The sequence below is a fragment of the Kwoniella newhampshirensis genome, chromosome 13, assembly GCF_039105145.1.
Source record: "Kwoniella newhampshirensis strain CBS 13917 chromosome 13, whole genome shotgun sequence".
Lineage (NCBI taxonomy): Eukaryota > Fungi > Basidiomycota > Tremellomycetes > Tremellales > Cryptococcaceae > Kwoniella > Kwoniella newhampshirensis.
In genome coordinates, this window is record NC_089966.1 from 489441 (window position 1) to 515376 (window position 25936).

At 50.0% G+C, this 25936-nt stretch overlaps 9 protein-coding genes across 9 annotated transcripts; 5 read left to right on the forward strand and 4 right to left on the reverse strand.

Annotated features, from left to right (window-relative positions):
• Positions 1-115: 115 nt before the first annotated feature.
• On the forward strand, positions 116-1727 carry IAR55_006147 (uncharacterized protein; the record flags this gene model as incomplete). Its single annotated transcript, XM_066949234.1, has 2 exons — positions 116-1006; positions 1077-1727. 2 exons carry the CDS (start codon positions 116-118, stop codon positions 1725-1727), a joined length of 1542 nt encoding a protein of 513 aa, XP_066800242.1.
• A 634-nt stretch (positions 1728-2361) lies between these two features.
• IAR55_006148 (uncharacterized protein) lies at positions 2362-4120 on the reverse strand (the record flags this gene model as incomplete). Its single annotated transcript, XM_066949235.1, has 3 exons — positions 2362-3249; positions 3552-3703; positions 4039-4120. 3 exons carry the CDS (start codon positions 4118-4120, stop codon positions 2362-2364), a joined length of 1122 nt encoding a protein of 373 aa, XP_066800243.1.
• Positions 4121-4452: 332 nt separating this feature from the next.
• Positions 4453-6342, reverse strand: IAR55_006149 (uncharacterized protein; the record flags this gene model as incomplete). Its single annotated transcript, XM_066949236.1, has 12 exons — positions 4453-4554; positions 4621-4869; positions 4938-5059; positions 5126-5135; positions 5203-5212; positions 5269-5321; positions 5380-5459; positions 5557-5658; positions 5716-5755; positions 5821-6030; positions 6132-6230; positions 6313-6342. The coding sequence occupies 12 exons, from the start codon at positions 6340-6342 to the stop codon at positions 4453-4455; spliced, it is 1107 nt and encodes a 368-aa protein (XP_066800244.1).
• Positions 6343-6798: 456 nt separating this feature from the next.
• IAR55_006150 (uncharacterized protein) lies at positions 6799-8404 on the forward strand (the record flags this gene model as incomplete). Its single annotated transcript, XM_066949237.1, has 10 exons — positions 6799-6847; positions 6911-6918; positions 6974-6997; positions 7040-7061; positions 7221-7292; positions 7426-7484; positions 7555-7666; positions 7723-7793; positions 7892-8049; positions 8134-8404. 10 exons carry the CDS (start codon positions 6799-6801, stop codon positions 8402-8404), a joined length of 846 nt encoding a protein of 281 aa, XP_066800245.1.
• Positions 8405-9433: 1029 nt separating this feature from the next.
• Positions 9434-10628, forward strand: IAR55_006151 (uncharacterized protein; the record flags this gene model as incomplete). The annotated part of the gene is made up of 6 exons (XM_066949238.1): positions 9434-9472; positions 9635-9836; positions 9975-10102; positions 10179-10271; positions 10364-10435; positions 10524-10628. The coding sequence occupies 6 exons, from the start codon at positions 9434-9436 to the stop codon at positions 10626-10628; spliced, it is 639 nt and encodes a 212-aa protein (XP_066800246.1).
• Positions 10629-11007: 379 nt separating this feature from the next.
• On the reverse strand, positions 11008-13370 carry IAR55_006152 (uncharacterized protein; the record flags this gene model as incomplete). The annotated part of the gene is made up of 12 exons (XM_066949239.1): positions 11008-11100; positions 11158-11285; positions 11355-11384; positions 11499-11621; positions 11756-11955; positions 12120-12245; positions 12367-12443; positions 12603-12670; positions 12789-12795; positions 12894-13004; positions 13097-13106; positions 13207-13370. The coding sequence occupies 12 exons, from the start codon at positions 13368-13370 to the stop codon at positions 11008-11010; spliced, it is 1137 nt and encodes a 378-aa protein (XP_066800247.1).
• A 338-nt stretch (positions 13371-13708) lies between these two features.
• On the reverse strand, positions 13709-16687 carry IAR55_006153 (uncharacterized protein; the record flags this gene model as incomplete). Its single annotated transcript, XM_066949240.1, has 13 exons — positions 13709-13975; positions 14048-14398; positions 14451-14503; positions 14558-14702; positions 14762-14842; positions 14896-15249; positions 15300-15404; positions 15474-15593; positions 15652-15751; positions 15819-15996; positions 16060-16168; positions 16260-16459; positions 16537-16687. The coding sequence occupies 13 exons, from the start codon at positions 16685-16687 to the stop codon at positions 13709-13711; spliced, it is 2214 nt and encodes a 737-aa protein (XP_066800248.1).
• Positions 16688-17377: 690 nt separating this feature from the next.
• Positions 17378-19962, forward strand: IAR55_006154 (uncharacterized protein; the record flags this gene model as incomplete). Its single annotated transcript, XM_066949241.1, has 10 exons — positions 17378-17909; positions 17969-17990; positions 18043-18153; positions 18219-18538; positions 18602-18924; positions 18984-19462; positions 19513-19561; positions 19611-19634; positions 19702-19711; positions 19772-19962. 10 exons carry the CDS (start codon positions 17378-17380, stop codon positions 19960-19962), a joined length of 2061 nt encoding a protein of 686 aa, XP_066800249.1.
• A 452-nt stretch (positions 19963-20414) lies between these two features.
• Positions 20415-25911, forward strand: IAR55_006155 (uncharacterized protein; the record flags this gene model as incomplete). The annotated part of the gene is made up of 16 exons (XM_066949242.1): positions 20415-20443; positions 20498-20557; positions 20643-20767; positions 20853-20973; positions 21037-21121; positions 21193-21642; positions 21735-22011; positions 22080-22519; positions 22582-22885; positions 22943-23086; positions 23136-23281; positions 23332-23468; positions 23520-23615; positions 23668-24758; positions 24823-25621; positions 25680-25911. The coding sequence occupies 16 exons, from the start codon at positions 20415-20417 to the stop codon at positions 25909-25911; spliced, it is 4536 nt and encodes a 1511-aa protein (XP_066800250.1).
• Between the last annotated feature and the right edge of the window lie 25 nt (positions 25912-25936).

Sequence of the window (25936 nt, forward strand, 5' to 3'; positions counted from 1 at the left end):
TTTTGCGCTTCCAGTCGCAGAATCACACACAGTAAGGGGCACATTGAGGAGCAGAGAGGCACCCAGCTGACCTCATGTCGAATTCCCTCACGATCAGACTTCAAGGTCAATCGCGATGTCTGACGTTTCACCAAAACACACAGTTCGCCAGCCTCATATCCACTCAATTTCCCTCCCTCAATCTCGACCCAGCACACCATGGATCCCCCCATCTCCGTTATCCGGCAGATCCAGAGGGCTGTCTGAGACACCCAAACATGTAAAGAACACGACTACGGTCAATCGACCTTTCATTCGAGCCAGCTCTGTTCGACCACCGTCTTCAGGTCCTCCATCTTCTCCCTTCGGACCTCAAGGACCTGTCATCACGAACGAGATGTTTGTACCACCCAAGATTGAAGAAAGACTCTGGCTTGAAAGCAGCCTGGGGAAGATCGGAAGGCTCAGTCCGACACTTCAAGCTCGACTGCTTACTCCGGTGTCCCAACCTCATAACCGGTCAAACAAGGGGGAAGGGATGTCGGCTCCACCGGCCCCGGATAAGTCAAGTGACACCATCCTCGTCAAGCGCAAGTCAGAGCATGACGAGTCAGAAACCGGCATTGTTTCCGGTACACCTGTACCTAGTGTTATCATCAAGCGAAAGCGACTTCCCTCCACCACTCCTGACGTCAAGCCTAACATTCCTATCCCGATTCTACCCATTCCTCTTCCTTCCAAAAGGTTCAAGAAAGGAGCGACCTCTCGAGCAATACTCGTCCCAGTGGAGCAACTTCCAGTATTTGCTCTCCCTACTCTCCCTATGATTGGCGATCCCGACCTTGTCAAGCAAGTTTTCACCCATCAAAGCCTTTTCGACAAGGTCAAGGGTCGATTCGAAGATCCCATTGACAGTCCTGCCAAACATTACGAGAAGTTGGAACATGTGGGCGATAGCATCCTAGGGATGGTGGTGACCTCTTGGCTGCATGAGACCAAGCCGAGATTGACCATTGGGACTGCTACAGTGAGTGGGTCTCAATGGTAACAGCCTGTGTACACATAGCCGAAGCTGACCGAATTGATCTGTCTTGAAGAAGCTCAAGTCCCACATGGTGTCCAACGCTACACTCTCTCACTTGTCCGGACTTTACAACTTACCTCAACGACTCAATGGCGATCCCAACTTACTTCCTCTTCTTCGGGCGCAGACTGATGTTCGTGCAGCGCTCATGGAAGCCTACATCGCCGCGCTTTACTTCTCGTTCCCTGTCGAAGAACATCTTACCAAGGGTATGAAGGTGATTGATTCATGGCTTCGAGAAATGTATGAACCGCTGTACGACTTTTTCTTCAATTACATGAAGAAGGAACACGAACAACATCATTCGACTATCGGAGCCACTGTCGATGGTCACGCTCACATGCAATCTGATGCGGAGATCGCTCGGATCGATCAAGCGTCCATCGGGATGGCACCGCTCGTTCAGATGTATACCAATAGTCAGGATAGGGAGCTCAGGTATGAAGAAGAGAGATACGAGACGAATTTAGGAGCGTTATGGAAGATCAAATGTACCGTTGACGGAATCGAACTGGGAGAGGCGGTGAGAACGGTCAAGAAGACAGCGAAGAATGTGGCCGCTTGGGAGGCCGCAAAGAAGTTGGGTTTGACGGTGAGTGACGCAACTGGAGTGCAGAGATTGCCAATGCTGATTCTGAGGATGAGGAATGAAACGACTCTCTGAGAGACTGATACCAGTACTCAACGTCAAGACATCTGACGAGCCTGAACACTGATAGCTGATCAATTCCGACGACAGAGACACACCGTCGCGAGCACCTCTAACAACTCAACCGTATCGACATATCTGCAACTCACCCATTCCATATCCCAGTGTTTCAGCACTGCAATTGGTACACTACACCATCACTCTCATCAAAACTCACCCATGCAACAATATGACTTACTCCAACGTTTATGTCTTTTCCGTTCACTTGTCATCATCCATCGTATAGTTGCAAATGCATCGACGTAAATACAACTCCCGAAAGTACAGACGCACGTAGACAAGAATATAAGGAGAGGTCAAAAGATCCAGTACAATAGAATTCCGATAGCTCTCTCCGTTCTCGCAGTCCATTCCTACTGTACACGAGCTGAAATAATGTCCCTCAGCTATCATCGCCTCAGACTAGCCTGTCTTGAAGCCAAAGTATTAAGATCGCACAATGAGATCTCCCCTTCAGACACTATCTCTTCCCTGCTCTCAGCTCACCCTGACTCTGCACTTATCGACTGACATGCACAGCTCGCTTTTCGCTTTTCCTTCTGAGATGAGTTATACTGTAGTACAACCGAGTCCCATCAAAGGACTCCCTTCACGCTCCCAACCTATTCATCTCCCGCTTGGCTCTGCCCAACTTCCTACCCGTCTTATCCACCCCGCTCTCAACCTCATCCAAGAGCTCGTTCTGTTCCTCGATCTCCTGATGTATCACCTCTCCCATCTTCCTCTGTCTCTGCAACACGTTTGACAACTCTCTCAGTTGTTCATCCTGGTCGCCCATCGTAGTCTGTTGTAATTGCAGTAGTCCTCTCTCGTCCAACGGTCTGGTCTCGGTCGTCTCTTTCGGAGGAGCACGAGATCCGAATACTCTTCCTGGCGGCGGTGGTGCTGAATAAGAAGAAGAAGGTAATCCGCCTGGCATAGTGTTGGGATTGGAACTACTGGTTGGAGCGAAAGCCGACGCTGATGGCGAAGAGAAATTCGAAGTAGCCGAAGAAGAAGAAGATCTCACACCGACTTCTGCCATTCTGCCCAGATTCTGTCTCTCAACTCTCAGTCCGTCCACCAATTCTTCTCTTCTTTTTCTCTCACCTTCGCCTAGTCCTCCACCCTCGTTCAACGATTTCAACCCGCTGTCAAGGACCGTTATTCGGCTATCGACGTCTTTCAAATATCGCTTTGCTTCGACCGCTGCAGATCTCGATCCACTGGGATCGGACATCGATGCTAAGGCGTCGCGTTTGAGAAGCGCCGATCGAGCGGTTCGCAGGAGAGTTTGGATCGCTGCGTGTTCGAGTAACCAGCTTTGAGCGGTGAATGTTTGGGGACCGTGATGTTGTGCGGCGGAGGAAAAGGAAGAGGCGGTGTTGGGGAGTGAGAGGAAATCGGAGAACGTATAGGCTTGTCGAAAGATAGGTGTTTTGGTGGTCAGGATCGAGCGAAGGTACTGTTCCAGCAGAAGTCGACGTTCGCGTATGGTCTGGAAAAAAGCGAATTCGTCTGGTCAGCTAGCACTTGGGGATCAATATCACGAGTAAGGAGAGGAGAACAGGGGCTTTCAACAGACATCCGGTGCATGTTGCAGAATGAGACCCCAGTAGACAGATTTAAGGCATTGCAGGTGAGAGACTTGGACGAGCAGTCGGACGCCAGTTGCACCATTTCATCACAGCCCCTTGAAATCAACCGTTTTCGCCATATCATGACTTCAAGCGATAAATCGCTCGCTCGCAACCAGAACAGAGCTCAGGACGACCAATCAAATCATCGACCTGAACTCACCTTCTCATCACCCAGACCCCCCATCAGACTCCAATGTTTCTGCGGTAACGGACTCGGCGGTTCTTTCCCCGTCGAAGACTTGAGTTCCGCATGGAGTGCCACGAAGTCATTATATCTTCGTTCGACCGTCCATGTCCTCGTGGGTGTGGTGACTGCGCGGCATTTCGGACGTGATCGACAGTGATAGTGGGAGATGTGGGTATAGGGAGAGATTCGAGCAGGCGCGATGGGAGTGCGTTTAGTTTGAGACGGTATGGATATTGAGAAAAAGGTTGAGTCGGTGAGGACGCGAAAGTGAATGAGAGATGAGTGAGCGAGGGAGTGCATAGACAGTGGGCAGAATAGATTGAAATCCGTCAGCACTGCCCGTCACTACGTCACAGCTTCCTTGACGTGCTCGACGATTATGGAGAACCACAGGGGGTAGTTTGGTTCGAGCCCCGGTCATGACATAGATTGAGAGGATAAGATGCCACGTCGCACTTACCCTGTATGACATAGACGACATGCGGTTTGGGCGCTTGTACAGTCTTGGTCGATAAGATACTGATACTTTGTATATCTGACATGGTGGAAGCGGTATAATGGACGTGGGTTGGTATTTGCCAAGGACTCAGGAAGGGATGAGGGGTAAGTGTCGAAGACAAGTGGTGCAATCAAGAGAGAGAGAGAGAGAGAGGGTTGATGCAGTCTGAGACTTGATTCACGAATGACGACCCTGACTGAGTGACGCTGATCACCGGGTGGCGCATATGGGAATGGGATGAATGGATGGATAGATATCATACATTGTTGACAGATCCCGAGTACTCATCTCAGTAGACAGACCACACCTATGCAATGCGCTACGTCTCCCACCTCCGATCTCCTCAGCATGAGCGAGATCATGCTCGACCTATGCTCATACCTTGACCTCCGCGATACCGTTCTCCACCTCATCGACACCCGCTGAGTCTCCGTTCGCCTCATTGTCCATTTGCGCTTGTCTCTCCTCTTCTTCTCTCTGATCGTCCCCCAGGTCCCATCAGCATTTTGACAAGACACACCATCCGGCACGAGCTCCACTTACGTATGTCGCCAACATTCTGGAAATGTCCCAATCCTCATCATCACCCTCTTCTTCGTCCGCGTATAGCTCTCCACCAAAGTCGAACATGTCCTTTCCTGTCATACCTGTCATCTTACCCGCTGCTCGTTGAGCTATCTTCGCCTTCTCCATAGCCTCCAACTCCGCTTGTTTCTTCTCCACACGTGTCTTCTTCCATATGGCGAAGCTCTCTGGAGTGACTGGTGTGAGAGGGGCTTTGAGCTTATGTCGCTGTGAGGGGTAAATATAATCAGTAACAAATGCAGTGTCACGTCGATTATGCACGGCCAGTTACCCACCTCAACTTCCAGGAAGTCCTCAAGGGATATTTGCTCCTTCTTCGCAGCATCCTCGGCCTTCTTCTTGTCCGCTTTCAGCACAAACCCAGGCGGTAAGGCGTGTCGGTACATGCATTTGTTTCCTACAGTGAGCGAAGGAAGTCTTAGTTTCTACGCTACAGCACACGTCAAAACACTGGCAAGCTCACCTCCATTTGGCTGTCAAGGCAACGTTCCTTTTGGTCAGCATTCAGGAGTTTGAACGTCCCAAGTCAATTGCACCTACACATTCCCAGCTATATGACGAGGTCGTCAACACAAACGCGTCGAGAAGAAGAGCAGCTCAACTTACAACCATCCATATTTCTTGTTCTCGATAGCTTCAATGAAGTATTTGCAGACAATCTGTCCGTCCCATCAGTACACTATACAGCTCTCTCAGACTTGGTCTCTGCCAACTCACATCTGTCGCATTTGTTTGCTTCTTCTCATTTTGATCAACGACATCACGCAGCTTCGCCTCATCCCAAGTCTCCATAAGATCTGGGACGACCAACGATACCACGATCAGTAACCGGCCTCTTTTGACGGTCTCATCTGACCCCAAAGTGTAGCAGCACCAGAAGACAGCTGGACTTACCCGTCTTCTTATCCTTCTCCCTATCTCTTGTGTCCTCGTAAATGTTGAGTTTCTCAACTTTACGCTCCACATTTCTGTCGTGAGAGAATTTGCATTTGTTCCCTGCATACGTGGCATGTCAGTGAGACACGATCAGGAGCCTGCAAAACTTCAACTCACCCTTCTCACAATGTCCAGCTTTATAGTAGGCACACAGCACCTGTTATGGACGGATTCGTCAGTATCGCGCTCCGCCATCCGATGGCATCCCTTGTAAAAGCTCACGGTTTTGGGATCTACACGAAGATAGAGACCATCGTCAGCATCGGCTTCTTCCACTTGGTACAAGACAGGCTGAAACCTGAACGTACCTGTTCCAAAGGGGACTTTTTGAATCTGAGCCGGTTTGCCAAACAGCTCTGCCTCCATCTTCTTCTTCGCGTCTAATCTAGCTTTCTCCTCCAATTTTTTCTGCTTCTCCGCCTCCTTTTGCCTCTGAAAGATACGCGCAGTCAGACGATCAGCTCAATCCCGTTGTCTCCCTGCACACATCATGGAAGGCAACAATATTGATGAGGACGAAGAAGACCACTCACGTCCTGCTTGTTCTTTCCTGCATCGGCTTGCTGTTTCTGTACTGTTGCAATATGTTTTTGGACTTTTGAAGACTTGTTCTTGTTCTTCATACCAAAGGTCTGTACATCGTATAGCATAGCATGCGAGGTAAGCGCGAGAGCTGGGCGGTAGCTTCGAGGGATTGATAGGAAATGGACTGACCTTGTCATCTTTGACAGCTTTGGGCGGCATGATGGGCGGTTGTATCCTTTCTTCAAGTTGATTTTCTTTGGTGATCTCGGCACTAGCTGCGTCGACTGAATATGAATGTGGCTCCTCGTCGATCGTCGATGATGGGGTCGTATTATAGTCTAGGTTGAAGATATCAGAACGGGGTGTAGTCACTCCTTCAATCAATCTCTTACTTTACACTAGCACTCTGATGCTTTTGAGCGGCGAACGATTCAATCTCCATTTCTTTTCATCAAAACCATATTATCAGGCAGAACTCCATTCTCAGCCAGGATATCAGGCTCACTTGGCCGCAGACACCCCGCTTCTCTGCAAGGAATCAACCTCCACTTGAGATGACCACCTGTTCCCTCTTCCTCTTCATATTGAAATGTTATCTTTACCTCTTTGTCACCTCCAGCTCTTGCCCTTTCGTGACAGAGCAGAGTCATTGTTCCGCAGAAAGGGGTCCTCAAGATGCCACCTAAGAAAGAAGTAAAGGAGAGACCAATCAAGGGAGACGAAGGTGAACTAGCTCATGTTTTCAACTTCCACGTGTACTGAGGAAGGCTGACCTTGCGTCGTGCAGCTGAGGAAGTGAGTTCCACCAAGGCACAGAATTGCCAAATGGCGATGCTGAACATGAATGAAGATGGTGCTCAACTACATGAAAGAGGTATGTCATCGACACACGAGATGTGCTGATGAGCGTGGATAGATGAATCGTCCCTTTGCAAGCGGTGAGCGCACGGACACTTCCTCCTTCCTGATCAGTACAGCAGCATATCAGGTTCGATTCGTTTCTCGCCTTCAGAACTAGCTTAGTATGATATTCATCATCTGGATCATCAAGCTATTTTCGCAGAAAGATTTGTTCATGCTAATCCATTTGTTTCCAGCCGATGTCACCGCCAACCTCAAAAACAAAGTGCCCAAAGCGGCTGCGGTCAAAGTCCTTGCCGCCTTGGCGGGTGAGTGCGAACCTGGATTTGCCCACGATCTCGGCTTCTTTCCATACCTCCCAGATTGGAGAACTTGCGTTCTGGTCAAATGATATGGAGGATGATGTGTTGCTGACTTCTTCGTGTTCGAAATCTCCTTCAGAGAAGGGCCAATTGACAGTCAAGCCATATGGAAAGCAGTTGATCTACCTTTACAACCAGGTCAGCTCTCCCCCTCACCACACTAGTCCTCTATGCTCACCGACTGATACACTTTTGAACGTCCCGTTAGTCATCGCTTGAAGTGCTCGATCCGACGGAGATGTCATCCCTCAATGACGAGATCAATGAGACTCAGAGAGAGCTTGACATGAAACGAAAGGAATTGAAGACTCTTCAGAACGGTGAGAATCCTTTTATAGTCCTCAGAAGAATTATTCTGTGCTCATCGCAATTCCAGACTTGAGTGCGAAGGAGGCGTTACCAAAGACCAAAGAACTCGGCAAGGAGATTGAACGAATCAGGATCGACGTGTGTATCGAGCTTACCTCCCGCCCAGCGCTCCGGAACCGTTCTCCGACTATAGCTTGACGATATCTTGACCATGCTGACATGGCCCATTTGCGTAGAACGAGATCACCCTCAAAGCTCTTTTGCCTTTCCGAGGAGACATGAACGGCGGACAGTCAAGTATCGAGGCGCTGTCAGCCGAAAAAATCAAGAAGATCGATGTCCATTTTATCAAGTGGCGCAAAGAATGGACTGAGAGAAGGAAAGTATACAAGGAGTGAGCTGTTCTCATGTGACTTGACGACTACCTTTGCACACGCAAGAACGATCACGAAATTGACTCCCATTACCTTTTTTCCAGATTGATGGACCAACTTGCTGAAAGCGGACAGATACAAAGCACGGCAGTGTTCGAAGAAGACCAAGGAATCAACCTGGACGATGATGAAGCTAAGGAGGTGGAAGAAGGAGAATTTTGCAGGCCGCCCTCACCGACTAAGAGAGGTGGAGGGATGGGAAAGCCGAGTCAGCTGCAAAAAGTCATGGGCAGTGCCGGTGTGAAGAGATCGAATACGGATGAAAGTGGGAATACTTCACCTGCAGATGGGAAGAAAAGGAAAACGAAGAGGTGAGGAAGAGATGGCAGACTCTGCCAGAGATACGGTCTGGATTGATTGACACACTTTCGATAAATCACGGCTATGCGTGAGCCTTGATGCGATGTTCAATTGTACGTATGCAGCACGCAGCACCATGACTCGTGAAGCCTCTTGCATCTGCCCATCGACCGGCTCGACATTTGGAAAGGACAAGATCACAGTTTGCATCGGAAGATGGAAGATGAGCAATCCCATAACAGCTGAGATAATCGAGATTCGACATGATGATCAAGATCTGTGAATGTTTGAACCTCGAAGATCTCCTATTGGCAAGCAAGCAGACACCGGTGGCCGTTGACGATGACCGGAGATGTTCCTGGGCGCGATGAGTGTAGTAGGGGATCTTGCGGCGAGGGTATACAGTAGTAGTAGTATGATGCAGTAGTAGCCAGAAATTCCGAGACACGTCTCGCGACGGGCCGGCGGCGGTGTCTCCGCTGGAACCAACGACATCTACGAAGGCTTATTCAGCATTCTCACAGGTGTGAATCCCCCACGTCCAGAGAAAGCAACGGCGGGCCCTTGAACCGACGGAGACAGGGATACAGACAAGTCAAAAGTTCGGTAATCTATCAGTGATGCCACCACACGACACACAACAGCATGTTCCAGCGGGGGGACTGCACGGTGGGACAGACAGACTGTGTTCAGGGACTGATAACCCGGAAGGCTTAGGTAAGAAATCTCAAGCTATTTTCACAAGTTACTACTACCGAATGACTAATATTAATAACAACAATAAATATCAATAATGGCGCCATCTGATACAAGTTATATTTATCGACATAGTTTCCATCGGAAACAACCACAGAATGGGACAAATATGGGATAGACCAGGCTTCTGGTGCACTGACCTTTCCTCTCTATATAACTTGTATATATCTCTCTTGGATGACATCGACGTTCAGAACGCTCTTGTTCTCCATCTTGGTCCTCATCTCAATCAACTGTCTGACAAACCATTGCTTTACGCGACAAAGTACCGCTCCGACCACCATCACCATGTCCGGCAAATCCGCTGCGTTCTTCGAGGCCGTCGTGGTGAGTTTGATGAGATCCCCCCCCCTCGTCACTCTATATAGATACCTGGTACCATCGTCGTGGTGAGATGACAGCACAAGTAAATTACACAAGTGCTGATTCTGATTCTGATTCTGATTCTGATTTTCCATCCCACCATCGAAAAATGTCTCATCCATCCAGAACCGACGAACATACTACGGTCTTACCAACAAATCGACCTTGACCAACGATCAGCTCAAGACTCTCGTTCAGACAGCAGTGAAACACGCACCCACCTCTTTCAACGGACAACAGTCCCGAGCCGTCTTGGTCACCGGTTCTCACCACATCAAGCTGTGGGAGACCGTCCTCGAGAACTACCTCAAGACTCTTGGTGGTGACAGTGAGTATATATACGTAGATTTCAGTGCCTGTCCCCCCCCGTCCCCCCCGTCCCCCCTTCCCGGCCCGAATCGATCAAGGAAGAAGAGCAAAGGCTATGAGACGATACTAATCATTGTCATCGTATCTCCATCTCCAGAGGCGCAGGAAGAGACCTGGACTACCAGGATCAACAGCAACTTCAAGTCGGGTTACGGTACTGTCGTTTTCCTCGAGGACGAAGATGTCATCAATGGTTTCGCGGCCAAGATGCCTCCTCTCGCTCAGGTATGCATAGCATCAATATACCACACTTCCATACAGGAGATACTGTCCTGATGTGATCATCGACCATGCACCACAGAAACTCCCCATCTGGTCTCAGAACTCGGCGGGTATCCTCCAATACATCGTCTGGACCGCTCTCGAACTCGAAGGTCACGGTGCCAGTCTTCAAGTGAGTTGCTCGTTACCCATCATGCTCTATAAATCCTCATGGCGTGGCTTGGCATATCTGCTGAATCGGTTTCTGATCTTGTAATCTTTCAGCACCAAACTCAGATGTCACCCGATATCCAATCTGCCGTGACCAACTTGCTCGAAGTCCCTCCTACCTGGACTGTGAGTCGCTCGAGGATTGCCCCCCACGCCGCCTTTTCGATTGGCAGAAATTCCACCGAAACATACTGAATGACGGGTTTCTCCTCAGGTCTCAGGCCTCATGCCATTCGGAATTCCTGCCGGTCCTCCGGGATACGGTGGTCCCAAGGTCTTCCAGCCTGTCGAGGACCGCACCAAGTTCCTTTTCGATTAGGATAGCTCTGAACGCTGTGCATAGAGTTGTTGTCGCTTCGAGTCGTCGAGATCCGGACACATTGAAGCTCGGATATCACTTCTGGAGCAGTAGAACAGTAGACAGTAGAATAGGTAGACAAATAGAGCAGTGATGATACATCCAATCCTTTCATCGGTCGTTCGCTTGGACACGTGGGCCGAATAACCTTACGTGTCCACAATGAGTTGTGTATGCATAGATAGGTGAGGTAAAATGAGTTGAGATGACCTTGAACCTAATCGAATGGACCTGCCAGGTCGTTCGTCTACTGTTATCCTTCTGTCGTTTTGTCGTGCCATTCAAGTTCTCGCTCTCGTTGCCCTCCTCTCAATCCCGCCAGTCGTTCAACGAAACGCAATTATGCCTTATCTGACCATCGCATCACTCCTTCCCACACTGCCAACGCAGCTGCGTTCGTAGGGAAGGCTCTCAACACGACAGGTACAAATCCCTACAAGCACACGCAGATCATTAGCAACTTGAATGACTCATAGAGGGCGAGACTCACTCTGTAAAAGTTCCGTATTCTAGCTATGCCGTTCCAGCTGAAACCCTTTGAGGGATCGTACGTTTCTCTCCAGGTTTGCCGATACGCGTCGATGACGCCTTTATATCGTGGTGTCTTGATAGAGTCAACTGTGCCAGTCACAAGGATCAGCACAGACAATTTAGCCGGAAGGAGGGCCGCTGTGAAAGTGAACGCACCCATGATTCGATTCTTGACCTGATCCAGAGCTGCGAGTAATAAGGTCAAATCAGCATACCTCTGGAGCCGGCGAAGGTCAAGTGGCAGTTTGCAGTTGAAGGAGAGCTGTTTGAAACCATGGAAGTCGCATCAAGGAGACTCACGCAGTGCTGTGAACCAATACATGTTGGAAGCCATCCCTCCCGCCAAGAAATTAGCAGCTTCAGTGGACATCTCCCAACTTGTCCCGTCCCAGCTCTTGAACAGTCTGTTGAAGATCTCGAAGCCTGTCGCAGTAGGACTGTGCATTAGTAATGACTCTCGCTCTGACTGAATGTTGACTCGCACTGAGATTCTACAAAAACCCGCATGTTACAAATGCAAGCACGTCTTGGACCGGGGACTTCATCACGATACTCACCACCAAACATCGCAGCGAAACAACTTCTGTAGATGAAGCTCGCTCCCAGACCCCTCCACATTCCTGTCGGACCTTGTTCTGCCACAGTCTTCCTCACGACGTCTATCGGGCCCGTGTAATATTTCGGAACATGATCGGGTTGCGCAAGTTGTAGTTGTAGTCTACATTTGATTATTTCGGTAGGGTGGGCTATGGTAGCGCTGTGTGTGGTTGGAAAGTGTGATAAGATGGCAATAAAGAGAGTGTCAGGAGAGGATGGGCGAGAGGTGATGGGAACAAGATGTGAAGCGGAAAGTAGAGGTCGATAGGAGAGAGAGTGCAGCGTCAGAATATCTCTGAGACCTGAGAAATCTATGTCACTCACTTCGTCCATCCCGCAAATGCACCAGCTACGCTATGTCCCACTATCGACAATCGTTGAGCGTCTGCGCTTCCCGATATTCTCTCCGCGAATCCATGCCGTGTCAGCAGGGCTCTATAATTATGCAGACTGGGGGTAACAGGACGACGAGTCGATCAGCATGCATCTGAAGAAGACCGGAAGATAACGATGCCCAGCTGCTCTGAGGCTGAAGTCGGGATGTAAGGATGACAAGGGGAGAGTGACGTACCTGCCCATCAATATTGAATCTGTTATTCCCCAAGACACAGCAGGTACACTAGCTCCTTTATATAGCGCACGAGCGCCCTGTTGAAGAGAAAAGAAAAAAGGGGTAGTCAGCTAGCTGTGATCGAAGCCGCATGAGATCCTCACAATGGGCAAAACCCTTGGTCCATGTCGAGTTGGGTTAATCCAAATGACATATACATCCGAGGCAGGAAGGGTAAGAAATGGAACTGCACGCACCTCTTTGCTGATCGTCCTCGTGAAACAATCCCAAGCGCCATTGAACGTCCCTGGAGGCATACATTGTACTGTATATCAAGTCAGGACGATCCCTATCGATCTAGATGATGTTTTGTGGGGACGAGACGGCCTGTCGTAGTTGTTGAATAGGACATGGTTGACCATTCCTGTTCCACGAACACTCACGTCGTGTCTAAGAATATGGATTTAGGAGAGTCAGTATATCAGCACATAGATCCATCGAGTACGATCCGAGTGACGCATCGATCAGGGTATGGCAGTGAGACTTACTTTGATAGTATCAAACGGATGACCTGTTACAGACGTCTTCTCGTCAGCGCACATCGAGACGACCAGAGATCCAACAGCCGGATAGACAGAGATATACATACCGACCACAAGCTACGGGCCCGCGCTTGCTTGTCAGCTCCATTTTCCGCTTCTGCGGTCCGGATAGTGGGTGTATGAGGTTTGAGAAAGACACGCAGACACACCTTGGTCCATCTACATTCGAATTCAGAACAACCACAATCATCAGCATCTACCAAAGCAGACCTCCGACGGAGCACACTGGGCAGAGCTTCTCTGACGAAGACGCACTCACCCAGAACACAGTCCAGCCGCGAACCCAATAAATGGTGAATGCTTCTTCTGTATCGATGCGCCGTCTCCATCACCAGCTGAAGTCGATCGATCTTCCGAAGGTAGATCAGATAAGATATCAGGATCCGATAATTCTTCAGGTCTATTGTGTCTATTTCTGGTCATCCTGATACCGATCTGATCTGATTTTAATTCGGCGTGACTGAGAAGTAGCTCCTGGTATCCACCACGATTGCCACACTTCCAGCTGACGACTGGGCTTCGAAAGGTGCTTCTATCGATGGAAATCGAGGACAACTGGATGACCTGGTTCGTAAGTGTCTTGTCTGTGAAAAGGAGACACAGAGAGAAAGGTAGAGTGGAGGTCTTCAGAGTTACGTCAGTTCGTTCGATCGGGTGTCTGATCCAGTTCATCCGATTGTACTCCCAGCATACTGATCTGCCCATCGGTCTGTCCATTCGCTAACGGCACGATACAGTGGATACATATGCTTCTTCACCCCTCATGGAGGTACATTCCCCCAACTATGCTCTTTCAGCCACTCCCCTCCAAACTCATCGTATTCCTGCCTCGTCACTCTCGCTCCTTTCGCTTCTTCTGTCACGCTCCACTCCGCCATACCTCGCCAAGCTTCTAATCTTGGATCGCCCCCATCTAGCGACGAAACAATCTTCAACGGCGCTCGGAAGGGCAAGATCGGAGTGAGGACGCTGCGCAACTTTGGTATGAGATTCGGTATGTTGGCAGCGCCGCCTGTGACGAAGATGCACTAGTGATGGACAGAAACTGCGTCAGCTTGTTTTCTTCCAAGGGCATTTCGAGTTGTGGTGACTCGACTCACCTGCATCAACCGTTTTCTCTCTTCTTCCTCAAATCCGTTCAACACCCATCCTGCGATCTCTCCTACACCTGCACTGTCCACACCAAACATACTCGGTTGGAACCATGTCTCGGGCACCCTTACTCTCTCAACGTTCAAGTGCAGCTGATGAGATTGCTCCACGTCCTCTGGGTCGAACTTGCCATCCGAGCCCCCACGTACGAAAGCATTGATCAGCTTGTTCTTGGCTTCCGCTCGACCAAGCATCGTCTGTTCTTCGGTGAAAGCTGGGTCGTACTGCAGAAGACGGGTTTCGATCGATTCGAGCAAAGCTTGATCGTCCTCCTCGGCGTCAGACTCGTCGTCACCGCCCTGTGCAGTCCATCAGCATATGTGAACCGTATGATCGAACTTTGAGACCTACGATCTCGCGATAGACCGCCCAGTCCGAATCATTCTGCCCAAATCCATCATCATCTGGGTATGGTAATAAGCTTCTGAACCTAATTACAGAACGTGCGAATCGCTCACCTTCACCCTTCTTTCTCTTTTTCGTGGTTTTCTCCTCGGCCGCAAGATTGGCGATGGACTTCATTCTGCTCTGCGAAGCAGCCGATTTTCGGTCACCTAGTTGTGCCCGCAACTTCTTTCGTTCTTGTATACGCAACATCACCGCCTGCGAGTTCGCTCGTCAGTGGACATGACGAACGCTGGAGCCTCCATAATTGCACAAACCTCCTGCTCGTCTTTGAGCTTCAACGTCCAACCCATCAAGTTCGTTTCCCTCTCTTCCTGTTCTCTCCTTTTCTCCTCTTCCTGTAGCGGAAGTATTAGCAAGGCTAGCCCCAATCGGAAAACACATGACATACCAATCTCGCTTTCTCTTTCCTCTTCTCCTCTCTCAGCTTGACCCTCGCCTCCCAACCGGCCTTCATCAGACGTTGCCTCCTCTTCTCTTTCACCTCATCTTCCGTCAGTTCGGAATCTGGTCGATCGACCAAGGGGAAAGAGGGTTCTTCCTCCGGTTCTTCATCCATTCCCAAATCTTTCCGTTGTTTCTTGCGGATCTCAATCTCGGTACGTTTGATCCATGCGTCCAGTTCTGCTTCGGTCTCGAAAGGTGTTGTCTCGACCAATCGAGAAACGAATTCGGCCTTCTTCATGGTGGGTCGCTCAGAGAGAAGAAGTCTGTACTCTTCCAGTTCTGCCATCTTAGCTGCGAGCTGTAAGAGTTCTCAGCCTGATTTACGTATTTCGACGTGGCGAAGCTTACCTTCTCGGCCCTCTGCTTAGCTTGCATCTCTTGCAGTCTTCTACCCTGCTCCTTCCTTCTCTCCAAGGCAGCAGCAAGCTCCGCTTCTGTCTTCTCCGAGACTTCCTATTTAGAGCGCCAATCGATGAGCCTGCATGATCTTGAATAGGGGCAGTGCAGGAGTCCACGACTCACCGGCTTGGCGAAAGGAAATTGAACGATTTTCGTCATAGCAGACAATTTGTCGGGATCCGCTAAGCTCCGTAGTTCCTCATCATAATCCGTAGCAAAGTAACATGTCTCGCGGTACATGAACTTTTTGTCATCAAGCTTCAGCCAGATATCTTTCACTGATGTCATAGAGGCCACTCACCGATGCTTGTGCCGGCGTGACCTTGACTGGGAAGGAAGGGTATTTAAGTTGAGCCAATTTCAGCATGAGCTCAGAAGCATGTGCACCACCCCATGGTATTCTAGACAACGAATCTTTCGTGTCAGCTGGCTCGGCTAATGACCATCTATGGGACGGCGATAACGCACCTTTTCGCTCGACTTGGGATTGATTTTCCGCCAAGTATAGGGATGATCGTACTGCTCTGATGGCCGAGGTTTATGGCTAAACCATCATCGTGCCGTTGTCGAGAAAAGGCGAAGAGGGAGTCTATACCGTATGTCACTGCTGGAGCGTTATACAGCTCGAAGAGAAGTTCAGATGTCACTATATGAGGCAGCGAGGTATCAGTGTCTAGGCGGTAGGGTGAAGGTAGCGAGGGGAGCTTACACGCTCTACTGAATAGCGGATTTGCCAGACGCTCTGTCATGACCACGGGAGTTTCTATCTTCGGCGTATCTATTCCCAGCTTGCAGAACGTGTAATCCAATGCGCATTCCTATGAGACGAATCTGTGAGCTCGACTTCCTTCCCACCGTAATAAGTGCGAAAGAGAATGATGATCGACCCGAAGTGGAAATGACACTCACTAATAAATCCGCCTGTGTCAATAGGTCGCCATCAAACATCGTCCTAGCATTGGACCTAGAATTGGAGTCCGCTTCGACATCTTGTCCAAAGACAAGTACGTTATTTCCATGTTTCCTATCCTTGTATCTTGCGATGAGATTTGTTCTATCTATATATGGCGATGCCGTGGAGGAAAAGCCAGCTCGCCATGAATGAGCTCCTGTTGAATACGAGGATGGAAAAAGGTCAGCTAGACAATTTAGGCTCAGGTCCGAGGCAGGAGGATACCGTGCTCACCATTGTCAATGCAGATAGAAGGATCTTGACCATCTAGTGAATGATAGTTGAATGCCGGTTGTGGTTGAGCGTCGTATGGCGTATCTCGGATGTGAATGGGGCTGGACTGAGATGGAGGGGTGGATGACGAAGCGTGGTTGCCGATGGCCATACTTGCGATTGCGAAGGTGGACAATCTGGGGTTCTGTGGTAGCCGCTGGAAAGCCTTTTGTACGATGAGAGCCCAGTGCAGATCAGTCCCGTCTCGTTTGAGTTGGGGCAGTGGTGTAGACTACAATCTCCTGTGTCGTCAAAATGATAAAGAACGCGAGATGAAAGCATTGAATTAGACTGATCACTCAATCACGTGGCACGAGCAATGAAACATTGTCCCAGAGCTGTCGCCAAAACCTCATCATCATCTCTCACTTTGCAGCCTTCCTACCAGTGCTGTTGACATCAGACTGCATGAAGATCCTCAAGCCGCACCTGCAGACAGTTCTCACCTCGCTGTGGGTCAGCCGGACTGCGAGGGGGTTCACCACAAGGAGCAGTTCAGTACGGCCCAGGATGCCATAAACGACGCGGATTATGAGCTCTCTCAGAGTAACATTGGGTTGAGGCATATTACATAACATCATGAATTCCACCTCCACTCGCTGTCGCCGCCGGATGATCTGCGCCATCATGACAGAATTTCCACACTCAAAAGCTCTTTTGTTGGGATTCGCATGCCTCATCGCCATCGTCGATTGTGTTATGGACAAGTAGCTCTTAACAGCTACTCCTCTTCAGCTACCCCATCTTATCCACTTTGGTTCCTACTTCGACACCCTCTCCCAACACGTTCTCTTTTTCCGCTATGCAGGTCACACGATCTCTGCAAACTTTCCGCTCTTCTCGACTCTCACCGATGCCCAGCACAAGTCGAGCTCTACGTTCTGCGCAGGTCGATAGGTATATTGCGATTCGACACTTCTTCACTCAACAGTCGATGCCGGCGTCCTTACCCCCACGACCCATACTTCCAGCGAATCGAGCACGAGTATCCCGACGCTGGAACTCCTCGGCTCCACCACCACCTCCACACAAACCATGTCCCAATTGTCCTGAGCCTTCCAATACTCCGCTTACACCACCCCTTCCTCCACCAGCGACTAGATCTGCCGGACACGCTCAAGACTATGCACCGTTCATCCGAAGACTGATCAATCAATCCAAGGCGATCGCACCAAACTCTCCTCACAGACCGTCTAAAGAACAGTTGTTAGCTGCTGCTAATGGATGGTGGCAACGATTACGCATAAGGTTAAAATGGTTCACGATTAGAGGATGGAGGAGATTCAACACCGATGATTTCAGTGCCTTCGCTAGTTGGTTTGTGGTCGGAAACAGTGAGTGCTGACAGCCTAATGACCTTTCTTTCCGCTGATCTTCGTCTAATTCTCTGAAGCTGTGTGGATTCTTCTCGGCACGTGAGTTGTTGCCTTTCACCATTATTGGGTGCCCGCTTACAAGTGTACGCAGCACCACATTCGTGTCCGCCGTCTTCGCTACCCTCAACTCGCTTTCTCTCCAAGAATATGTTGCGAGATGGATCTCCGATTACATGACATACAACACAGGAGTTACGGTGATGTGAGTAGTGGATCATTACGGTAGTGGAGAGCAGTGACTGATTGACGCTGACATCCTTTTGCCAGCTTCGAATCTGCCATCGTACCCAAGTGGGGCTCTTCACTTATCACCTTCAGGAACGTCTATGTCTCACGCCGACCGAAAGATCCCGACTCGAAGCAAACGAAGACATCAACCGCTACACCCCCCTCACCTATCCCGTTCCTGTCCTCCAAGCTGTCTCCAGACACCTATCTTGCTCCAACGCCGACAGCAGACGGAGACAACTACACGATGTATGATATTAACATCGACGAGCTTGAAGTGTCGCTTAGTTTCTTGAGATGGCTTGATGGGAAGGGATTAGTCAAAGACGCCAAGGTGAAGGGGGTACGTGGTGTAGTTGGTGAGATCTTGCAATCTAATTGCTGTAGGAAGTGATCGACACGATACTGATGTAATTATGAAGATCGACGTTCCGTATGGTGGGACAGCTCAAAGCCTCTTGAGCCTGCAGACTACCGACACGCAGTACAACCGGGCGATTTCGAGTTCGAGTCATTCAACGTCGAGGACGCTCTCGTCACCATCTATCAGCCAGGCGGTCAAAGACCTTATAACATCTCTATCTTCAACGCCGCAATCGGTCCATTGAGGAAGAGATGGTTGTTCTACGATATGATGAGCGCAGAAGGGATCACCGGTCAGTTTGACAATTGCCTGTTCAGCTTGCATATGCCGCAGAAGCTTGGCAAACAGCAAGGTGAGGAAGGAAGCATGGTCAAGAGGATGGTGAGTCATCCACTAATCTCAAGTGTGAGGTCAGGGCGATTCTGATGCATAAGCTACAGGCTCGTTTCCGGATCGATGGACTACCTATCGACCATATGCAATATGCGACCGGTCATACCGGCCCAATGAGTTGGATCACTTCAGGTAAACTCGACGCCGTCCTGGACATCAAGTTCCCGCATCATCCGGATGAGCAAGTGGATATTAAAGCTATCTTCGAGGAGATAGGACGAAATGTCGTGACGATCTCACATGGCGTGCACCCGGATGATCCTGCTGCAGCAATCAATGCCAGCATCTCCGACGTCGAACAAAGCCGGACCAATGGATTTATACCTGGGCAACATCGGCTTGCCAGGCCTCCATTGAGAGCCCCTAGTGGTTCAACAATGACCGAGGACGAGCAAGGACAGCAAAGGCAGGTCACAGTGGACATCGACCTGCGATTTAGGGATCTCAAAGCTGCCGTGCCCATCTACACGACCGACTTGAGTGTCACGAACAATGCTCTCATAAGGCCAATCGTGGCTTTCATAAAGTGAGTGGCAATGTACACCTTGTCGTGGTGATGGTACTGATGAACCGTAGTGCGAATCGAACACTTGTACCGATACATTGTCAGGTAGCGGCTGACTTGGTGAGCTATATTCTCTTGATGCGTAGAATTGAGCTGACAAGATCTTCAGCACGATTTTGACGGGTCCTGGACTGTACGTGGAAAATCTGCATCGGAGTGTGGCTTTGACTGACCCTTTTTTTCGCCTCGTTCATTTGCAGCTCTTCGAGAGTGAGTACTTCGAATAGCAAAATAGGAACTGGGAAGCGTAGCTGATATGATATCTTTCAGCGGGACTTATGACTTCCGTCTCAAATCAAATCTACGAAGCTCTCGCTTATCACGTTTCTTCCGAGGTTGCCAACTCGAAACGGATACGACAGGTTGGGGTCTGGGGCATACAACGAGGAGCCGAGGTGTTGGTTGACACTCTCAGGAACATGGTAGATCCAGTGCACGCGCAACTGGCGACTGGTCATTGAGGGACGAGAGACGAGTTGGACATTATAGATTATTTTCGTGCGTTTTCGTGGTCGCAGAAGCCCTGGCTTGAAAGATTCTGGGGGGAGGAATACCAATGACCGTATGTTGCCATATGTCTACCATAACCGTACCATAACCGTTCACGATTCTCACGCCACACCACTTATGATGGAGCAAATGTAAATTAGATCTGTTCGTACATGTATGCATCTGTTCTCTTATAATAGCGAGATCAGACAACCTTACATGTATGTCGTTACTTCATCGATGCCCGCCACGTGACTATCGCCACCACTCGTTCATGCGGCCCCGGATACTTGTTCTCACTTTTGTTGCGTTATCTCAGTTTTACTTCTCCTTCGTCAACGATACAAGAAACAACGAATCGCAGTCCTCCATATTGACTGGTGTGCAGAGGCAGAGCCCATGCTGCTAGGAATCATCATCCAGCATGGGGAACATCTCTTCGATGGCCAGAGCGTGAGCGGATCTGTTCCAGTCATCCTACTAGAAGGAAAAGCTGACATCTGATAGCTCAACGGCTCTTGATTCATATGTCGCCGAATTAGGTAACGATATCTCATACGATAAGAGGTATGTCCTTTTGCATACTTATATCATCTTCCATCGAGACAGAGAGACATAACAGAAGTTGACCTCGAGCATCGATGTCTTGCAGCTTATCATCCTCACGGTTCCTGAAGACCATCTTGGCCAGACATGAATATGGTCCTATCGTACTCAAGATCTTCATCAAGCCCGACTCCGCCATGTCTCTGCGTGTGATTCAGAGACGGCTGAAGAGTCAGTCTTCATTTCTCCTCCGCATTCAAACTCAGACCTTTCGGTCATGCTACCGGACACGTACTGACCTCCATTTGATATCTAGCTGAACGGGACAATCTGGTAGACTTGGCTAGCGTCAATACTTACCAAGCGTTCGTCGAGACGGAAAAGGCAGGCTATCTAATCAGACAATGGGTCGGGTCAAATCTGTATGACAGAGTCAGGTGAGCTGTCTAGTCCAAAATATCTATGCGATGGGCAACAAGCTCATAAGAAGTCTATGTTAGTACCCAACCTTACCTTGCTAGTGTGGAGAAAAAGTGGATAGCGTTCCAGCTCTTGACCTGTCTTCGAGATGCTCGGAATAGAAAAGTGAGCTCCAACGCCTTGATCCTCCAATTGAATGATTACGGGGATGAAGCTGATCTTGTCTGTCCGCGAAGGTCGCTCACGGTGATGTCAAATCCGAGAATATCCTAATCACTTCGGATCTGTCCCTTCTTTTGACCGACTTCTCATCATCTTTCAAACCCACTTTCTTACCCCTTGATGACCCATCCGACTTCTCTTTCTTCTTCGACACCTCCTCCCGTAGGACATGTTACATCGCACCTGAACGGTTCTACACTTCGGATTCGAAGCTTGCGGCGGAGAAGAAGAAGGTGACAGCAGCCCGGGGACAGGGTGTGGGGAACGGAGTGGAGGGAGATAGTTGGGGAAAGAGGGATGGCAGAGTTACAGAGGAGATGGACGTCTTCAGTGCAGGATGTGTATCGGCGGAGATGTGGACTGATGGGAGAACAGTTTTCAATCTAAGTGAGCTGTACGCGTATCGGGAGGGAAGTGTAGGACTGGAAGGTATTCTGGACAACATCGAGGATCCAGAAGTGAAAGTGAGTGACAGTAACCGACTCGCTCTTTGTCTGCGATTTTCAGCCTTTCAAACTGCTTCATTGTGACTGATTGCCAAGCTCCCCGTGATCAGAAAATGATCAGTCAGATGTTAGCCAGGGATCCTGCCCAACGACCCTCCTTCGATCACATTCTGTCGACCTACAGAGAGTCCATCTTTCCGGAATACTTCTACACGTTCCTCAAGGACTATGTCACCTCGTTGTCTGAGACGAGCGAAGGCCTCACCGGCCCGAATGCACATGCTGGATTCCTACAGCGCTCGGCTGGTCAATCTGGGATGAAGATTGATAGGTTGCTCGACGAGTGGGAGAGTATATCCGTTCATCTCGACAGAGGTGCGACCGAAGGTGAGTCACACGCGAAGATAGTTAAGGATCTTTACAACGATGCTTACTCGCATCTTGTTCATGCTTAGATGGCCCAGCTCTTTTGTTGTTGAACATCGTTACCTCATCGATTCGTAACTGTCTCTGGCCGTCATCTCGATTACACGGTTTGCAACTTTTCCTCAACCTCGTTCCTTTCCTGCTTGATGAAGAAAAAGTCGATCGCATAGTCCCCTTCGTGGTCGAGCTCTTGTCGGACGATGTCGCCATTGTCCGAGCAGAAGCTTGTCGAACACTCGTGATCGTTGTCGAATCGGTAGACTCCATCACGCCCCAGAACGCCACGTTTGTTCCGGAATACCTGCTGCCCCAGATGAGACATCTGGCTACCGATCCCGACATCTTCGTTCGCGCAACCTATGCACGGAGCCTCGTGAGGCTAGCTGACGCCGCGGTGAACATGCTCGAGATGAGCCAGGCGGCTAAGGCTTCCGGTGTACCAGGACCTGAGACTTCTGGTGTCATTGAGGTGCGTCGAAACCTGATTTGTTGCAGTTGAACATTGTGAAAGCTAATCTCTTGTCATTCAAGCCCGGTTATGACGCGATGCTTCAGGAGATTCAGTCGGTGGTCGAGGAACAAGCCACGACCTTACTGGTAGACCCCACTCCCGCTGTCAAACGATCGACGCTCGCCTCCATCTCGGATCTTTGTCTCTTTTTCGGTCGCCAAAAGTCTAACGAGACCGTGCTTAGTCATATCATGACATACCTCAATGACAGAGATTGGATGTTGAGACTCGCATTCTTTGATGGGATAGTGGGGGTCGGAGCGTTCATCGGGGTACGAGCCATCGAGGAGTATGTGCTACCATTAATGTTGCAAGCTTTGGCAGGTGAGTAGCTACCTGGATCTTCGGCGCGATCGAAGCGTAAGCTGATCGATAGCTCAGACCCCGAGGAAGCGGTTGTAGCTCGAGTCATCGGTTCAATGACTAGCCTAACAGCACTGGCCTTACTTTCTCAGCCGAAGCTGTGGGACGTTTTCTCGGCAGTTCGAGGATTTCTTTGTCATCCCAACAACTGGGTCCGGCAGGGTTTGTTGAACAGTCGTCCGAGAGATGCTCTAGCTGACACTGTTGATAGGCGCTGTTGGCTTCGTAGCTGCTGCTGCTCGGAATCTGCCGCCCACAGATGTTTGGTGCATTATTTACCCCAATCTACGCGCTCTGCTACACAGTGATGTGAAGGAGTTGAACGAGGAGTCCTTGTTATCGGTTCTTGTACCACCCGTGAGTCTTAGTAGAGATATATAAGAGATTTGTGCTGACAATCGCGATAGCTCTCCCGCGGTACACTTGTCGCCGCCAAGCTTGCCGCTTTGCAAAATACACCGACGGGCTATTGGGATACAACACCTGCCAAGGGCACAACAAAGTCCACTTTGGTCAAGTCTGCCCAAAACCAGGTCAGCGCGAGGTATGTTGAACGTTCTAGCCTCATTTACGTTACTTATCTTATGACCAGCAGTCAAACGCTTCGCGAGAAGGGTATCTCGGCCAAGGATGAAAGGAAGATCGAAGCAATGAAGGAGTTCATCGTGAAACAAGCATATGGTACAAGGGCGTGAGTGACTGTAGCCACCACTATGAGCATGATATCATTGACATGTCCCCAGGCGCGAAAATGCTGAGCAATCAGGCATGCCTGAGGCCGAATTAGTTGCCGGCAAATCTGTCTCCCTCACCGACCTAGGTGTTACTCCTCAAACCATCTTCATCAGCCCCCGCACAGTAGGTGTAGACGCGAAAGCCGATCTGCGACGACTTCGACCTCACTTGGGCGATGCATCGACGAGTCGTCGTACGTCCTTTGCCAGCAAAAGCAACCGCGGTCCAGTCGATAATCAGCTTGACGAAATACGAAAGAGATTGACAACTCTCGAACCACTTTCAAAGGTCGAAACGCCTTTGGTCGACTCTTCGCTGCCAACAACCTCAGAGGCTAACGCCAGTCCATCAGAGTCGGGGCTCTCTGCCTCTATCGATTTCACTGCTATGACACGGACGGGACGGAAGAGGGTCGAATCGAAAGCAGCACCGGCAGTCGGCGCATCGCATACGAACGCGCTGGGCACGACAACAATCCACGACGCTGAACCTCTTTCGGGATGGACGACGCCAAACGCCAATGCGCAATTCGCGAACGGAACTCCAAGAGGTTCTATTACGCCTTACAGCAGTTCGTATGAAGGTCATGATCCTGGAGTACGAGCTTTCTTGGAGCAGGTTGATTTGGAGAATTATCGCGAACCATTGTTGGACTTTGGACCTCGAGTTACCGCGAGTCATCGGAAACGAGTGCCAAGGATCAAGCCCAATTCGGTTTCACCTCTTGGAGTGACGATGATTGCTCATTTGACTCAACATGTGGGTGCCATCACCGCAATAGTTACTTCCCCCGACAGTCTATTCTTTGCGACTTCGTCAGAGGACACTCAAATACTGGTCTGGGACAGTGCAAGACTAGAAAGAAGTGTGACCACCAAGCCACGGCTCTCGTACAAAATGGATGCGCCGGTGGCAAGCATGTGCAGAATCGAAAACACACATTGTCTTGCTGCTGCTGCAGAGGATGGACAATTGCATGTGCTCAGGGTCCATGTGAGCAATAGTGGAGGATCCGTAAGATACGGGAAGGTGGAATGTATCAGGACTTGGAGAGCTCGGGGTGCCGATGGTTTTGTGCGATTTGTCTCGCATCTCCAAGGTGAGTGTATACTCGAGGTCCATGAAATTGACCTGTGGGCTGATGAACACCTCGTGTCGTGCAGAATCTTCCCTGCTCATTATTACCTCAACGTCAGTGATTGCTACGCTTGATATCCGCAATATGGAGATTACGCAACGGTTTCAACATCCTTTGGAGCTAGGCGTCATCACGTCCTTCTGCCCTTCGACTCATTGGCTTGTCGTCGGTACATCAACCGGTGTGCTCAGTCTTTGGGACTTACGATTCGGGCTTCTGTTGAAGTCGTGGAAGGCGGGGGGATCTGTCACGAGTTGCCGCATACATCCCTCGCGGGGGCGCGGAAGGTGGATCATGGTCTCCCTCGCACCTTCAATATACGTCAGAGGTAAAGCGGGCACCAATGAGGATAATTCGAGCCCACTTGTGGAGGTATACGATATCGAGACCTCCAGGCTGATGGAGGTGTATGAGGTACGCGCAAGTAGGCCTGCCAAGACCGCGGAACCGCCGCAAGAACCGGTCGAAGTTGTTCCCAACAAGGCGTCAATGATCGCGGAGCTTGCTCGAGGAGCGGCGGTCAACGCAACTTCTCCCACTATAACTGCAGAGGACTTCAACGCGACTGTACCTTTGCCGACCCCTCCTAAAACTGTGCTCGATCTGATTGTAGGTCAGAGCTTTGCCTCATTGCCTAGATCTTTGGAAGAATCGAACATGCTCATGTCCGTTCCGGAAGTCGAAGAGAAAGGTACAAGAGCTGGAGGTCCGGGCTGGATGATTTGTGCTGGGGAAGATCGAGTAGTGAGATACTGGGATCTGGTGAGAGTGCAGGAAGGATTTGTCTTGTATGGTTCCATGACGGATAAGGATGTCACATTCAGGTAAGTCCGCGTTTAGCAACATGTCTAATTCGGGCAGCTGACTATACCTGTTCTGCAGGCAGGTACAGACGCAATCAGGAGGTCCGACAACATTCTACTCTTTGCCCAACGTCCACAGACACGGTCAAGGTCCTCCTCGCGACAAAGAGAGACAACCTTTGAAACCACACTACGACGCGATCTGCAGATTGGGTACGGTGGAGACGTCTTTCTCGAGTTGTGTAGTCAGCGGGGATAGAAGTGGGGTGGTCAAGGTCTGGAGGATGGAAGGTGGAGCAGCGGGGCGTTGAATGCCTACGGATGTAGATATAGATA